The sequence below is a fragment of the Melospiza melodia genome, chromosome 21 (genome assembly GCF_035770615.1).
Source record: "Melospiza melodia melodia isolate bMelMel2 chromosome 21, bMelMel2.pri, whole genome shotgun sequence".
Taxonomy (NCBI): Eukaryota; Metazoa; Chordata; class Aves; order Passeriformes; family Passerellidae; genus Melospiza; species Melospiza melodia.
Window position 1 is genome coordinate 11,545,565 of NC_086214.1, and position 16,061 is coordinate 11,561,625.

General features: G+C 49.6%; 1 protein-coding gene across 4 annotated transcripts in view; it reads left to right on the forward strand.

The window, feature by feature from the left end:
- The first annotated feature begins 673 nt into the window (after positions 1-673).
- Positions 674-16,061, forward strand: part of RPH3AL (rabphilin 3A like (without C2 domains)) — a 39,403-nt gene continuing 24,015 nt past the window's right edge. For 2 of the 4 annotated variants that reach the window (XM_063173606.1, XM_063173609.1), the window contains exons 1-4: positions 674-718; positions 8,443-8,549; positions 10,342-10,485; positions 12,785-12,914. In XM_063173606.1, coding sequence (XP_063029676.1) covers positions 8,473-8,549; positions 10,342-10,485; positions 12,785-12,914 — 351 coding nt within the window. In that variant the 5' untranslated portion in view covers positions 674-718; positions 8,443-8,472. Of the gene's footprint in view, positions 719-813; positions 839-957; positions 980-8,442; positions 8,550-10,341; positions 10,486-12,784; positions 12,915-16,061 lie in introns of those variants that run through there. The other 2 variants (XM_063173607.1, XM_063173608.1) reach the window with 2 other exon arrangements.

The following is a 16,061-nucleotide window of genomic DNA, read 5'->3' on the forward strand; positions in this document are numbered from 1 at the left end:
GCAGCCTCACACAGGTCCTGGGGCACATCTGGCTGTGCCCACATCCATCCAGATCCTCCCTATCCACATCTGGCTGTGCCCACATCCATCCAGATCCTCCCTATCCACATCTGGCTGCAGCCACATCCCCTCCAGACCCTCCCAGGTGACATCTGGCTGTGCCCACATACCTCCAGCTTTTCCCAATGCACATCTGGTAGTGCCCACATCCCCTCCAGCCTTTCCCAGGTCACATCTGGCTGTGCCCACATCCCTCCAGGCCCTCCCTCTCCACATCTGGCTGCAGCCGCATCCCTCCAGTTTTCCCCAATGCACTTCTGGCTGTGCCCACATCCCCTCCAGCCTCTCCCAGGTCACATCTGGCTGTACCCACATCCCCTCCAGCCTCTCCCAGGTCACATCTGGCTGTGCCCACATCCCTCCAGGCCCTCCCTCTCCACATCTCGCTGTACCCACATCCCTCCAGCCTTTCCCAGGTCACATCTGGCGGTGCCCACATCTCTCCAGCTTTTCCCAACGCACATCTGCCTGTGCCCACACCCCGTCCAGCCTCTCGCAGCCCATGTGGCGGTGCCGGGGCCGCTCCGGACACCAGCAGGGGACGCGCGGAGGGCGGGCGGGGGCGGGCGCAGGTGCGGCTCCGTTGGCGGCTCCGTTTCCGCCTCGTCCCGCCGGGGCAGCGGCTCCGGGAGCGGCCGCCGGTGAGGCCGGAGCGCAGGTGGGTGCGGGGGGAGCGGCTCAGCCCGGCTTAACTCGGCTCAGCCCAACTCGGCTCGGTTTGGGCGGAGTTTGAGCCGGTTTCGGCGCCCGGCAGCGGGAGGAACAGCGGCGTGCACGGGTTTGCGGGTTTGGGAATGGGAACAGCTTGGAGGGGCTCAGAGCCGGGGGAGATGTCCCTGAAAGGCTCCGGGAGCAGCTGGGACATGGCCGGGATGTGTCCTGTGAGCCTGACTGGGGCTGGGCTGGGCGAGCTCCGCAGGTGCCTTCCCACCCCCGGCCCTCCTGGGAATTCGGGTGGGATTCGGGTTCCTGAAGGGAATTAACTGTGAGTGGCAAAGATGTGCAGGGAAACGAGTAAAAAGTGAAAGCGATGCGTGGAAAAGTCACCAGCACGTCCTGCTCTGGGGAGGTGGGAGAAGCCACCTGTGGGAGGGTGCATTGTCCTGGGTTTTAGGTGATATCACACCAATAGTGCGATAGAGAAGAAGGTGAGTGAGTAGAAGTCTATATTTAAGCTGATGGGAATTTTGAAGTTTTTTCCTTCTCAGAAGAAGTTAGGCTTTCTGTTTTGAGTAAATGTAGGTTGTTATGGGGATTGAGCTGATTAGGAAGGAGTTTCTGGCTGTGCTTGTGATGGTGGTAGGGGTGTTCTGGAGATTGTTGGAACTGGGAATAGGATAGGGGTGGAGAGGGTTATTAAGGCTGGATGTGCAGGTGACAGCAACATGCTGTGCCCACCCCCGGGGTTTTTGGAGTGCTGTAGGTTGGCTCAGGTGCTCTCCAGCACCTGGTCAAAGTCCACAGCTTTCCTTCTGCTCATAGCAACGATGTCAGGGTGATAAAAACCTCTCAGTGGCCGTGCTTGTGGTGCTGTTTAAGGGTGCCTAAAACCAGTTTTATACCTTAAGGATGCCGAGAAAAGCTGTTCCATCCCCCAGATGTGCTGGCAGGCTCAGAGGACAGGGAGTTTTTGGGAGGGCCTGGCTGCTCAGCAGAGTTTCTCCATGGCCAGGACTGTTCTTTTCCTGGTTCACTGGAGTTTACCGTGGAACAGCCTGGCATGAATGAGGCTCCTCTTCTGCACGGGATTCCTGGACAAAGCTGGGCTGTGCTCAGCGCTTCCCTCTGTCCCATTCTTTCTAAGAAACCTGATGCTTCTGGGAGGTGCCACACTGCCAGCCTCCAGCCTGATCTTTTTAGCATATCAGAATAGTGAAATGAGTTTCTCTAATTGGCCATTTAGATGCTAATTTGCTTCTCCCATGCCAGATCAACCTGCCTCGAACTCGAGTCAGAAAGAGCCTGCTGTCTTCATGAATTATTCACTTTGCATAAGGCACCTGCCTGGCTGGGGATCAGGAGGAAATGGGTCCAAAGTCTGATAAATAAAGATACACCTTGGCAGGTGCAACAGTGCTGGCTTTCCTCCCCGGCATCAGGGGGTGCTGGGGCACCTGGAGGCTGCTTTGCTTTGGCAAAACCTGTTTGGTGTTTTTTTTTTTTGTTTTTTGGTTTTTGTTTTGGTGGGTTTTGGGGTTTTCTGTTTTTGTTTTTTTGCAGCTCACCGTATCTCAGGAAGCCACACTGACAAGTGCCTCTCGTTAATAGAGAATTGTTGCTGCTGGATGTCAGCTTTCCTGTCGAGCTGATTTTATCTTCCCACTCACAGAACTGGCATGGACCTCCAGGGCATTGTATTTTAAAAACTCTTTATAAGCTGCATCTTAAAAAAGCAGTTTGGCTTCTTGCTGCTGGGATTGGGAACAGCTGTGGTGGAGAGGAAACTTCTTGGTTTTCCCCCCCAAACTTCATCCTCACCCACTTCTTTAGCAGCTTGGCCTTTCACCATGAGGACACCTCCCAGCTGGTGTTCGATTTGGGCTGGGCCAGCCAGAATGAGGATCTGAATGAGGTTGTCCCCATTTTGCTGGCACTGATGCTGCTTAGATGGAGCTTTCATGGGGAAAAAAGTCTGATTGGGCCCTTAAGTTGTTCTCTCCAAGCTTGGCAAAGCTTTGTGGTGTTTATTTGGGCAGTGTTTTGGCTCAAGCTGCAAGTCAGGTCTGATCCCGTTGCATTCCCTGTGCCAGCTCTGATCCCGTTGCATTCTCTGTGCCAGCTCTGATCCTGTTGGATCCCTGTGCCAGCTCTGATCCCGTTGCATTCCCTGTGTCAGCTCTGATCCCTGCATTCCCTGTGCCAGATCTGATCCTGTTGGATCCCTGTGTCAGCTCTGATCCCATTGCATTCCCTGTGCCAGCTCTGATCCCGTTGCATTCCCTGTGTCTCCTGTCTCTCCATCTGCTGCTGGGGGTTTTTAAGGAATGCCAAAACGCTGCTCCTCAGCCATACCCAGGTGTGTCTCTGCCTCAGAGAGCTGCTGGGGATCTCCTGGCTCTGTTTAACCCTTCTAAAATCATTAACCAGCATTTTATTGGTGCGCACAGCAGGCTCCTGATGAACTGCTGGGTGTGGGTGTGAATGAGCAGCTCAGAGTGGTTCAGGTGCGAGAAAAACTTCTCCAAACCCTGATTCAGCCTTGCTCTGGCTCCCAAGCCAACTTTGCATTTCCTACAGTCTTGAGGGCTCTTCTAGCTCCTCAAACCAGCTCTGAAATTCAGCTGGGGGCCTTTAAAGCACCAAGAGTGGTGGCTGCAGCAATAACCTTCCTGCTGGTGGGCTGGGTTAACCTTATCAATCCCTGCCCCTCATTTGTGTCATGGCAACACCAGCAAACACTCCTGGGTTGCCAAGGTTTCCCTGGGATAATGGGGTCTGGCTGCAGAGCAGGAGGTGATTTCACTGGGAAAAATGTGCGTTATGTGATTGGCTTTTTGCAAATATTAACATGGATATTATATGAGTTGTGTTAGAAAGTTATGCTGCGTTAATCCTTTTCAGTAGTGTGTTAAATGTAGTTTTAGGTTATAACAAAATGTTAAAATAGAAGCTGTGTGATGTAAGATACTTTTCTAACCAGCTCAAGGAATGGATAAGATAATCAAGAAATTCTTCAAACAGACATAACAGCAAGAAGACACTAAAATCCCAAAGAGAAAAATTATTATCTCCTTATTGAGAAGAACCAAACTCCTACCTCCTTTCAGACTCCAGAGCCAAATTATAATTTACAAAATGAAGGGGGAAGAGTTGACAATAAACAAAAAATCCCTAGTTTAAAAGAATGTTTACATCGTGTATGTAATATATGAATAAACAACAAACCATTACTTTAAAAAGTTAATTCTTTGTTAGCAGACATGCATTTTGAAGAAAACATCCAAACATTCATAATTCTTTACTTTTTTTATTGTCCTTTATTGTCCTAACTCTGATTGTCCAAATTCTTATTGCTGTAATTTTATTACTATTTTTATACTATAGTATAAAAGTATATACTATATACTATAGTATAGTATATAGTATATATAGTATAAAGTATATAGTATATACATATAGTATAAAAATATAGTAATATATAAAAATATACTATAAAATACTATAATATACTATAAAATACATAAAATATAGTAAAATATAGTATATACATATATTATAAAATATAGTAATATATTAAAATATACTCTAAATATATTATTATATACTACAAAAATACATAAAAATACAGTAAAATATAGTATAGTATATAGTATATATACATGTCCTATATGTATATACTTTTAAAATTTTAACACAAGTAATTAGCATTTTTCACACCACTGATTTCTTGGGAGGGAAAACCTGGGAATCCTGGGGGAGGTGATGCCCTGGGAGCAGGTGAGATAATTACACAGCTTGGGAATTGGGAGCTTGTCTCCAGCCAACTGCCTCATTTTGATTTTTGTAAAATGAAATATTTTTTTAAAAAAGTAGTCTAATTAATTTGCTATGAAAACAAATTAATCTAGACATGAGCTGCTCAGCTGAAGTAGGCAGGCAAATGGAAGCTGGCTGGAGGCCTCCTCGTGGGTCTGTGTGGGATTTTTTTGTCTTTGTAGGGTTCTGAGGAGTTGATGCTTGGTGGGCCCAGCTGCAGGAGGGCTGGGGCAGGCTGTGCTGTCACTGCACGAGGAGGTTTTTGTGCCATGTCAGAAAAACCCTTCAGTTTTAACTTTGGTGAAGTCAAAATGTCTGAGGTGGAGGAGATGGGAAGGGTTTTGATGCCGGAAAATCAAGCTGGTAAATTTGGGACAGGGAAATGCTGAGGGTGTTAAACAGAGCTGCAGGCTGGGTCAGGCAGGACATAATCCAGGGATGCCTGCAGGCTGGGAGGGTGTTTCGGGGAAGAATTGCTGTGTTGTGATGTTATATTCTGTTATATTCCTGTTATATTCTTCCTTAAGCACCTGCTCTGGCAGCTGGTGAGGTGGCAGGTGTGACCTGCTCTGTCTGTGCTGTTATTGAGGTAAAATTCATCATGCTCATGTTGATGTTCTGCTGAGAAAACCTGGATTCTTTCTCAGGAATTCTTTGAAGAGCATCATGTCCAAGGGCTGTGTCTGCCTGCCTCTGCTTCGCTCACTGGAAGGTTTCTCCCTCCCTGATTGAAATCATATTCTGGTTTCTGGTTGCCAAAATACAACTCTTATCATGGAGACAGCAGAGGCAGAGCCACAGCAGAGCTGCAGGCAGGGATGTGCTCAGCTCTGCATCCTCCTGGATGCCCCTGGCCCCATAGAAAAGGGCAGCCCTGCAGGGCACTGCTGTGCCAAGGGCAGCCAGGTGGACCCAGATTTAATGAGGTTTTGTCTCACATGACTTCCTCCATCACAGGAAAGGAATGAGCAGGTGGAGTGGCTTTAAAGCAGGTCACAGAACATTGATAAGAGCTCCCTCTTTTAAATATAAATTTAGGTAAAAAGCAAAGGATGGAGTGGGAGGTTTTTCTGTACCACAAAGGGCTCGTGCTTTGCTGTCACCCTGTGTGCAGGGCCAGGAGCTGTGGGTTTCTCTTGCTCTCTCACCAGTAGAGAAGAGGGGAACAGGGAGGGGATGGCTTGGACTATTTTTGAGAGAAAATGCAACACTGCAGGAGGGGAATATTTCATCACAGCCCATGGAAACGACTCCCCAGGCTGGCGTGGTTTTGCTATCTGGGTGTTTCTGATTTCCCTGCACTTCTCGTCCTGTACTGAGATAAGAGAGAAGATGCTCCACGCCTTCCACTCCTCTGGCATCATTCCCACACCCCTGAGAGACAATCCTTTCCCTCCAGCCCTGCTTTTCCCCCTGCAGTCCCATTCCTGTTTCCTTCCTCGAGCTGTGTCCCCACCAGGCTTTTTCCAGAGGCAAAAGTAGAAAACCAGCAATTCCCATCAGAGGAGATGGCACATCCTGTAAATATTTCAGGGAATAATCTCTCTGAAGACTCTTTTGGGGATCTGGTGGCTCTTTAGGCTGTGTTTTGTTTGCCTTTTCTCTTTGCAGATGCTGCTCAGGGAAGGGGGAGGACAGGGAGCTTGTGCTGAGTAACAAGAGGCAGAGGACCATGACATTGCTTGTTTTTGTTCAGTCAGGCTGAGCAAAGCTCACTGTGCTCTGAGGCTGGAGAATGCCTTTAAGCCTCTCCTGAGAGAAATGCTCAGCTCATGTGCTCTGTTCTGACTCGCCTCCAGCTCTGGTGGAGCAGATAAAGCTCAGCTGAGGAGGGGCAGATGCTCCCAGCACAGCTTCCCACCCTGAGAGCTGCTGGCAAAGCCAACTCCTCTGCCCTGGCTCTGCTCTGGGGCTCATCTCCAGCTCCAGATTTTATTCCAAAGAGCCCCACAGGCACCCCCACACCCTGCATGGACACAGAATGTGGGCTGTGCTGTTCTTCAGGTGTTCACGAGTGGGAGGGAGGAATTCATGGTGCAGCTGAGGAATAATTTAATATATGCATTTGTGTGGGGGGCTACATATGCATATAATCTTGTAATCACACATCACAGGCTTGGGAAATCTCTGGAAAAATCCCAGGTCAGCCATTCTGTGTGCAATTGTAGCTTTTCTCTGCTTTCTAACTCAGGCCTGAGGGTGGGAGCCTCTGTGTTCTGGTGCTGTTCATGCCTGATTGCTCCCCTGGGTGTGAGCACTGTGGGATGGCAGTGGGGAAGGTGTTCTTGGTGTTCTCTGCTGGCTGGAGATTGTCAGGAAGATTAAAAGAGCAGGAGGTGTTCTGGGGCTGGATGGAAATGCAAACCCAGCGTGTGGCACTGAGCAGGGTGGGGAGAGCAGTGCCAGGGTTCAAGGGTTTCTTCTCTTTCAAAAGCCATCACTTTGACTAATTTAAAAAATCCTGTGTGACATTTCTGCCTGTCCTTCCTGCCTCAGCCCTGCTTCCTGCAGCCTTCCCATCCCCCCCGTGCCTCAGACTCTGCTGAGCCTCCACCTTTCTTTACACACATTTCCCCTTGCACGGAAAGAAATCTCTGTGGAATTTCCCCTCTTCCCTCCTGCCTGTTGCAAACACTGCATTTTCAGTCTCTCCCCATAAACTGGGATAGCCAGAGAGGGGAGGGAACTGCTCCATTTTGGCTCTGGGGGCTGAGGTGGGGTTAGGCAGGAGGGAGCTGGCAGTTCTCTGTTGTTTCTGTGCTGGTGAGCTCAGCACAGCAGGGAGGGTTTGATGTGCACAAGCTCTGTGTGAGGGGGCCAAGGCCACCAGGCACAGCACCCAGAGCTGAATGTGGCAGCAGCAGATAGCAGGGGTGGCTGCAGCACTGCTGGGCAGAATGAGGCTGGAAAAAGCAGAGTTTGCATGGGAACCCCAGCTCGGCTGGCAGGTGATACACCCGGCCTGCCATTGGGTCTGATTCCTGCTTGCCAACCAGCATTAAACACCTTATCTCTGCCCAGCAGGTGTGGTTTCAAAGCTGGCAAGTGTCTGTGCTGGGGACAAGCATTAATACCTGGGAATTTATGCATTAGGGCTTGTGAGACACTCGCTCTGCTGGAGAGCAAATCCAGCTGGTTAAAAGCTCAGTACATCAAGCCTAGTTCAGCATCCATTGAAATCCTTTGGCTGTGCCTGTCCCTTGGTGCTTTCCATTCATCTGAGCTGCTGGTAGGACTCAGAACTGCTCAGCTGCAGAGTCTCCTTGGGGGATGTTGCTCTCATGGGCATCTGGGAGTTGATTTTTGCTGCTGATCAGTTCTTGCTGCCTTTCCTGATCAGGTCAGGGGAATTTTCACTGAGCACTGGTGTGACCATGCAGGAGATCTGCTGCAAGAGGTGCTGTCTTGAGCATCAGAGGATGCAAACAAGCTGCTATTGCGGGCTGGAGTTATAAATATCAGGCTATTATGGAGGCAGTTTTAATGAAGGAAATGACTTGCCACTATTCATGCTGATTGTTGCGTGGGTTTTTGTTTGTTACCCCATTAAGAGGTTAAAAAAAAGGCAACTGTAGCTTCTTTGTGTCCTTTGGAGTGGCTTTCTCTGTCAAAACTGCAGTGCTGGGGATCTGGAGGTGGGGAGGCAGGGATTATTTTTACAGACAATACTTTTCTTTAGTTTGAAATGAAAAATCAGGACTGACAAAGAGTGTCTGGCTTTTTTTTTTTTTTTTCAGTGTATACCATAAAATCTAAACATCCAGCCTTGCCTTCAAGGTATCTGAAAGTATTTATTAGCTTCTATTTTATGAGAGTGATGGGATGTTTTTATCACTGTCTGTGGGTGAGTCTGGCTGCTCCCAGTGTGTGTGGTGCTGGCAGATCAGCTCTGTTTGCTTCTTCCAGGTGTGACTCCTGCCAGCCCAGGCTGGGGCCATGGCTGACATGATTTTTGGCAGTGGTTCAGGCCCCTGGGTTTGCCCCAACGACCGGCAGCTGGCCCTGAGAGCCAAGTGAGTCTTTTCCCTTTTCCTTTTTCCTTTTTCCCTTCCACCCTCAGCTCTGCCCTCACAGCTTTCCTGCTGTCTCTGGGCTCTTGGTCTCATCCTGCACCCATCCCACAGCCCTCCCCTGGGTGAAAGGAAGGGTTGGAGCACCCTAAATATAATTGATGGCATCCCCCAGCTGCCAGCACCCTTTTGTTTTAGGAACTCGTCATTAGTTCTCGTTTTCCCCCAAAGTTAAAATTACTGCGCAGCCTAAGGACTGAAAGGATGGGGATGAGTCAGGCTCTAGAAGTTCATTTTTCTTGGGTGTTTTCATTCCCTGGCAGCTGGGACTGTGCCACCTCTGCTTTTTCCTGAACCCCTGGGCTCAGCTGCTGCTGCAGAGTGTTAGAAAATAGGGGGACACCCCATGGTTTGAGGGGGCTGCCTGGCTGAGCACCCCACTGCCTCCTCCCCAGCCTGCAGAAACCTTCAGCAGGGCAGTGGTGCCCAGCAGTGCATCCTCCTTGCAGCCATAAGTGTATCCAGTGACCTCCAAACCCCTCCTGGATGGTAATTAATTAATTGAGCTGTGAAAGCTCCTGCCTGTTGCCAAGTGAGCCAAGGAGAGGCATCAGCTGCTGCATGGGAGGCACGGGGGTTTGCTGGAGTCCTCGTGTGAACCTGGGCCAGACCAAGGGAGGATGGTGCCAAATTTGTATTTCTAGGCATGCCCAGAGGTTTGTGTGCTTGAACTGAGGGCATGAGGGATGTGGGAGCCCCTGTGTCTGGCAGTTTGCTCTTGGCATTTGCGAGCCTGGCACCAGCATCCATCCCTGTGAGGGGATCCCCAGGACAGGCAGCCCCAGGGTGCTGCTGCTGCTGCTTTATGGACAGACAGGAACAGGAGCTTGGAAAAACACAAACAGGAGCAGAAAGGGAGGGCAGAGGGCAGGGAGAGGCAGCACAGCACTCATTGCTGCTGTGGAAATGAGCTCAGTGAGAGGAGCTTTGGGATTTAGGCAGGGAACAGACATCCCTGATGGGAGGCTGCTGTGGGTCTGTGTGCCTGGGCTGTGGGGCAGGAAAGATGAAACAGCAAAGCTTTAGAAATATGATTGCCTGGAAAAAGATTTTGAGAATATAGAAACTGATGGAAATGTAGAAATGAGATTTTGAGAATATAGAAACAAGATGGAAATATAGAAACAAGATTTTGAGACTATAGAAACAAGATGGAAATGAAAGCAAGCTTTGAGATACCTCAGTTACTGAGCAACTGGAAAAAACAATGATGTAGCCAGCTGAAGGTAATCCCCTTTTGCAGAAACAACACCCTCTGCTTGCAGACAGCTCCAAGGGGCAGAGCAGACCCCACTGGCTTGGCAGAAGGGGTCCAAAGAGTAGGTTTTAGGATTTAAAATGTAGCACAGTATGGTAATGTAATGATTCTTATAGGCTGTATGTAAATACTATAGGATTTGTATCTTATATTAGATTGGCTAGTGAGAATTAGAATATTCAGCAATATTCTTCAGAAGAAGATTTATGGTATTGGAACAGAAACCTTGCTCTCTCATTTTCTCTTTACCACACCCTTGCCTTCTCTCTCTTTACCTCTCTCTCCCTCTTTGGGGCCTGCTCTGAGCTGGCAGCTCCCAGCAGTGCCCTGCACTTGGCCCTTTGCAATAAACCCCAATTTCCACGACCTGCCTCCAGATTTCTCTGCTCTCCATCCATCCCAACCATCCTCCAGGGCAGGGCTGGGGCTTTGTGCTTCCCTCCCCAGCTGAGTGCTGCCCTCCACGCCCTCCCACAGGCTCCAGACGGGCTGGTCAGTGCACACATTCCAGACTGAGAAGCAGAGGAAGATGCAGGCTCTGAGCCCCCAGGAGCTTGAGCTCATCCTGGGAGTGATCCGCAAGGCAGAGCAGCTGGACGTGGCGGAGCAGCAGCGCGTTGGGTACGGCCACGTTCCTGTCCCTTCCCTCCCTTCCCTCCCCAGAAAAGGCCAGCACAGGCAGGAGTGCCTCTCCCAGCTGCCTGAGCTCAGCCTCCACCCCTCACAGCATCCCTTAGGTCAGTGATTTTCCCCTCCTGCGGTGGTGTTCACAGGGGTTCTTGGATTGGGAAAGAGAGGAAAATCTGACTCCATGTTTCAGAAGGCTTGATTTATTATTTTATGATATGTATTACATTAAAACTATACTAAAAGAATAGAAGAAAAGGTTTCGTCAGAATGCTTAGCTAAGAATAGAAAAGAAAAGAATGATAACAAAGCTTCTGTCTCGGACAGAGGGTCTGAGCCAGCTGACTGATTGGCCATTAATTACAAACCAACATGGGCCAATCCCAGATGCACCTGTTGCATTCCACAGCAGCAGATAACCATTGTTTACATTTTGTTCCTGAGGCCTTTCAGCTTCTCAGGAGGAAAAATCCTAAGGAAAGGACTTTTCATGAAAAGATGTCTGTGACACCCTCCCAAGCTGCTTGTTTGGAGGTGATGACCGCTGGGGAGGGTGTCCGGTTTTCCTTCTCGCTGAAGTCTTTTCATGCTTTCTTTGAGCCTTGGGGGCTGCTGAGGGTGCAGCCCTGACACATGGGAGATGCAGGTGGTGCTGGGTGAGGCAGGGGCTCAGGGAGAGGCTGGGCAGTGCCCAGGGCATGGATGGCTCAGGATCACTGCTGGCAGTGCAATCAGGTTTTCCCTTGTCCGTGCCAGGCCCCTGGGATTTTGCCTGGAGCAGAGAATGAGTTTAGGTTCTAGTTGGCTGAGCCCTCAGGATGGGATTTGCTAGCTTGAATTATTTAATTTACAGGCATCCTTTTGCTGCTGCAGGTTCCCATTTGCTCTCAGTCCTGCTGGAGGCCTGGCCTGAGCTCTGTGTGTGATCATCCTGCCTTCAGAGGCAGGGAGCTGGGCAGACCTGCAGCATTTCCCAGCATTTCCCAGCAGTGTTTGTGTTCATGAGACACCAATCCCAGGGACCCCCAGCCCCCGTCCAGCAGGCCCTGCTTCCCTGTGCTCGTTAGTGAGGGCTAGTGAGGAGTGGCAGTGATGTTTTTGTGATAAATGGGAGCCCCCAGCAGCAGCCCGTGACCCTGAGGGCCTGCCTGCTCCTGTGTGCTTGCTGCTGGAGCTGCAGCAAGTGCTCCCCTCGCAGCTCCTGCGGTCAGGCATCCTCTGAAATGCCTTTTGTTCACTCCCGGGAGCTCTTTTGTGCTGGAGTCCAAGTCGAGGATCATAAATCCACTAATGATGGCTCTCTCTGGCTGTGCAGCCTGACCTCCCCACCACGGCAGCCCCTCTTTCAAACAGCCTTGCTCTCCTGGTGGATGGGACATTAGCACTAATGAGAGTGGGATTCATGGATGGCAGGATCAGTCCCTCCTGCTGCTGGTGCTGATGACTGGCCTGGCTGCTGCAGATGGCCTGAGGGTTGCCAAGCAGTGATCTCATGGCAGAGCAGCCTTGCTCTGCATGCTCCCCACACCCTGCATCCTCATTGCCTGTCCCGCCTCCCTGCCCTCTCCCAGCCCTGCTGCTGCAGACATTGAGCATGCACATGTGCTTCTTGTCTTCCAAATGCGCTCTGGGAGGGAGCAGGGAGCAGTCACTGCCATTCCTGTGCCACAGCCAGGCTCATTTTGGTCTGATGGCTTCAGTCTCGCTCATCTTGGCCTTCAGCCTGGCCTTCCTGCTCCTAACGTGATGTCAGTGCCTGCCCTGCTGCTTTCAGAGATGGGAAATGGAGAGGGCTTGGCAGGTTTAGCTCCTTTGCCCCTTTCCCAGTGCTTTTTGACTTGCCCTGGCATGAGGGCAAGACAATGTACAAAACTTAAACATTCACAGAAATAGATATGTGCTATTTTGATGTCCCCACTTAAGTATATTGTGTAAAGATCTTCTCCAGCTACATTGAAATATAAGATTTCAAGACCCATATACAAGCCTTGGGTGCTGTAGAATACTATAGATCATATTGGCTCCCCTTGGGAAGGCACGCAAAAAAATTTCATTCAGGTAGCAATATTTTTACTGCTGTTTTGTAGATTAGAAGTGTTCCTGTATTGTTTCAACTAATTCAATTCATTCAAATTTAGATTTTCTCACAAGAAATAATAACTTTAAACCATGGCAAACTTTTCTGAAACGTTCCTTTTAGCATGCCAAAATGTAAGTAATAAAGGAAATAAATGGGTATGGGCTGGGAGCTTTCCCTGCAGTGCTGTGACCGTGCTGTGCCTCCTGCCCGCAGGCGCCTGGTGGAGAGGCTGGAGAACATGAGGAGGAACGCCATGGGGAACGGCCTCTCGCAGTGCCTGCTCTGTGGGGAGATGCTGGGGCTGCTGGGCAGCTCCTCTGTCTTCTGCCAGGACTGCAAAAAGGTGGGTTTGCTCACACGAGCCTGTCCCTGGCAGCAGAACTCTCCAGGAAACACCAGCAGGCCCTTGGAGAGCTCTGCAGGGTGATTTTATTGTCACTGGTGCTGTCAGACCATCGAGTTTGCTGTGGCAGCCTGGTGATAACAAGAGATTCCTCAGGATCCTGGTGATAGCAAGAGATTCTTCAAGATCCTGGTGATAATAAAAGATTCAGGATCCTGTTGATAGCAAGAGATTCCTCAGGATCTTGGTGATAACAAAAGATTCCTCAGGATCCTGGTGCTAACAAGAGATTCAGGATCCTGTTGATAGCAAAAGATTCCTCAGCATTATGGTGATAATAAAAGATTCCTCAGCATCCTGGTGATAATAAGAGATCCTGGTGACAATAAGAGGTTCCTCAGGATCTTGGTGATGGCAAGAGGTTCCTCAGGATCCTGGTGATAACATGAGATTCCTCAGGATCCCAGTGATAATAAGAGGTTCCTCAGGATCCTGGTGATAACAAGAGATTCAGGATCCTAGTGATAGCAAGAGATTCCTCAGGATCCCAAAAAGTGCCTGAGCTGCCCTCAGAGCTCGGATGGGCTGTGCCAGCCCCCTCTGCAATTCCCCAGCTGGGATTTTTGGGGTTTGCAGCATGGGACAAGGGGCAGGAATGTGCAGCCACCAGAGACAGCTCACAACAGAGTCTGTGAGCTTTGCTGGCCCTCACTGCAAGGTCTCACTTCCAGGAGGACCCAAGTCCATCCTCAAGCTCCAAACCAGTGCAAGTTTTCCATCCCTGAGCCTCAGGGAGTGCCTGTGTTGTGTGAGTTGCTGCTCTCCAGCACCCCAGGGTTGGTTCCTGCTGCTCTGGGCTCCACAGCTGAGGGGTTCATCTGTATTTCTGTGGAGATTATGATCTCCAAGGCAACCTGCCTCTGCTGGGAGGCTGCTTTTCCTGCTCTTGAAGCCCACCTTCCCTGGGGAATCACCTCTGGGGGTTCCTTCATGTCTGCTGTGGCAAGGTGAGGGCACCTGCTGGGTGCTGCAGTGGTTCTGCTGAGTTAAATCTGCTGCTTTCACTTTTTTTTTTTTAAATAAAAACTACCATGGACTGGTGGTTGGACCGTGGTGGACCAACCCTTCGTGGCTCTGCTGGCTTTTGTGGGACACAGCCCTCGTGCAGAGCAGGTTCCTCCAGTGGAGGCCACAGAAATCACTGGGATTGTGCAGAAAATTCCTTCCAAGGCAGTGCCTGGGGAAGGAAACACAAATCTTGGAGCCTCTGGCTCCTAAACCATGGGGAAAGCAGATTTTAGGGAAGGGGTGTGGGACGAAGCAGCAGTGGGGAGTGGAAGGTTGGGTTTGGATGGGAGCAGCGTGGTCTCTGTGCACTGTGGACAGTAAAGGGTGGGTTTCAGGCAGGAGATTCTTGGCTGTTTCCTGTGTTTCAGGCATGTGGAATAACAGGATGTGCTCTGTTCCTGCCTCCTTCCCCTGGCAGTTCTGCCCTCACCTTGTCAGGAGCCAGCTAAGTCACGTTGCCATGGGGCTTTTTAACCAATTTCCTGTGAACTCTGAGCACTATTGAGGGGGCAGGGGCTGCTTCAGGCACTTCCCGGCCCTGTCCCCTTGCAGGAGTGACTGTCAGCTGTCCCTGAGGAGGGCTGTGACCAGAAAACCCCAGAGAAAAGCTGGATTTTTTTTCTTTTCTTTTTTTTTCTTTCTTTATATTTTTCTTTCTTTTTTTCCCCTTTTTTTTCTTTTTTCTTTTTTTTCTTTCTTTTTCTTTTTTTCTTTTTCTTTTCTTTTCCTTTTTGTCTTTTTGTCTTTTCCTTTGTTTTCTTTTCCTTTTCCTCCTTTCCTTTTCCTCCTTTCTTTTTTCTTCTTTTCTTTTTGTAATTCCCTTTTGTCTGGAGTCTGTTGGGCAGTTCAGCAGCATTCACATCCAGGTTGATTTAAGTGAGCCCCAACTTTTCCAGGGTGCATTTTGCAGCTGCTTTCAGACTGGCTGCACTTTTCAGCTCTGTGCTAGCCCAAGCCAATTCTGCCTGGGTGCCCTGGCCTTGTCCCCTTCTCCTTTTTAATGTTGTGAACTCAGGGAACAGCCAACCCTTCAGCAGAGCACAGAGTGAACTGCTTGTTCCCTCTTGTCCAGGGATATCCATCACTCATGGAGTGCTGTGTGCAATGAGCAATTTGTCAGGGAATTATGGATTTTTTAAAGTTCATATTTTTCTGGCAGGCACTGCTCTGGTACCGTGTCATTGCAGCACATTTAATTCAGTGCCAGGAATTGTAATGATGCACCTGAAACACAGCAAAGAATTTACCTTCAGCAAATCCCTGCTGCTGAACAGAGCTTCTGCACGTGTGATGGATCTTCTAAGTGCCACTTTCTGCTTTGGAAAGAATGCTTTTAATATTGGTTTTCATTATCTGGGAAATAATAATTGTGGCAAGACAAAGGTGTGTGCAAAGCCAGATGTGTTAACAACAGTAGGAGTGAGACAAAGCCCAGGGTGCTTCACCATGCAGAGGGGATTGATGTCATGAGTAAAAAGGTGAAGGATGAGTGGGAGAGGAAAGTGCTTTGTCTTGTGTTTAATGAGAAATGGGGCTGCATTTAATGCCCTTGATTTTTATGTCTTCTTCAGAGGGGTTCTGAGTGATGCTAGATTTCCCAGCCACTCTGCAGAGGAGGGGAGGAGGAGGAGGAAAACACCGTTTTAACGTTGGGATTGTTCAGAATTCGTGGCCGGGAGTAAAACCGGTTGGGAATTTCCACTAGAGGGAGCGTTTGAATGTGCTATCCGTGTGGGGATTGGGATTTTGGAGGGTGTTCCAGGCTGAGCTGCTCCCTCAGGAGGGAGGGAGAGTTTGGGGTGTTTTAGGTGGGGTCTGTGGCTGAATCTGCCAATCCCCTTGGCTTGGGGAGCTCCGTGCTGAGGGGTGATGCTCCAGGCTCAACAAGCTGCTCATTATTTCTCTGGGAGGATGAGGGTGAGGGCAGAATTAAATAATTACACTGAAGAGCACTTGTATGGCCTGGCAGGGGATGGGGCTGGAGGAACCCACCCAGATCTCCATTCTGCCCCCTCCCAGAACATTCCTCTTTTCTCACTCATTCTTTCAGCAGCTACAATCCAGGAATTCAATCTTCTT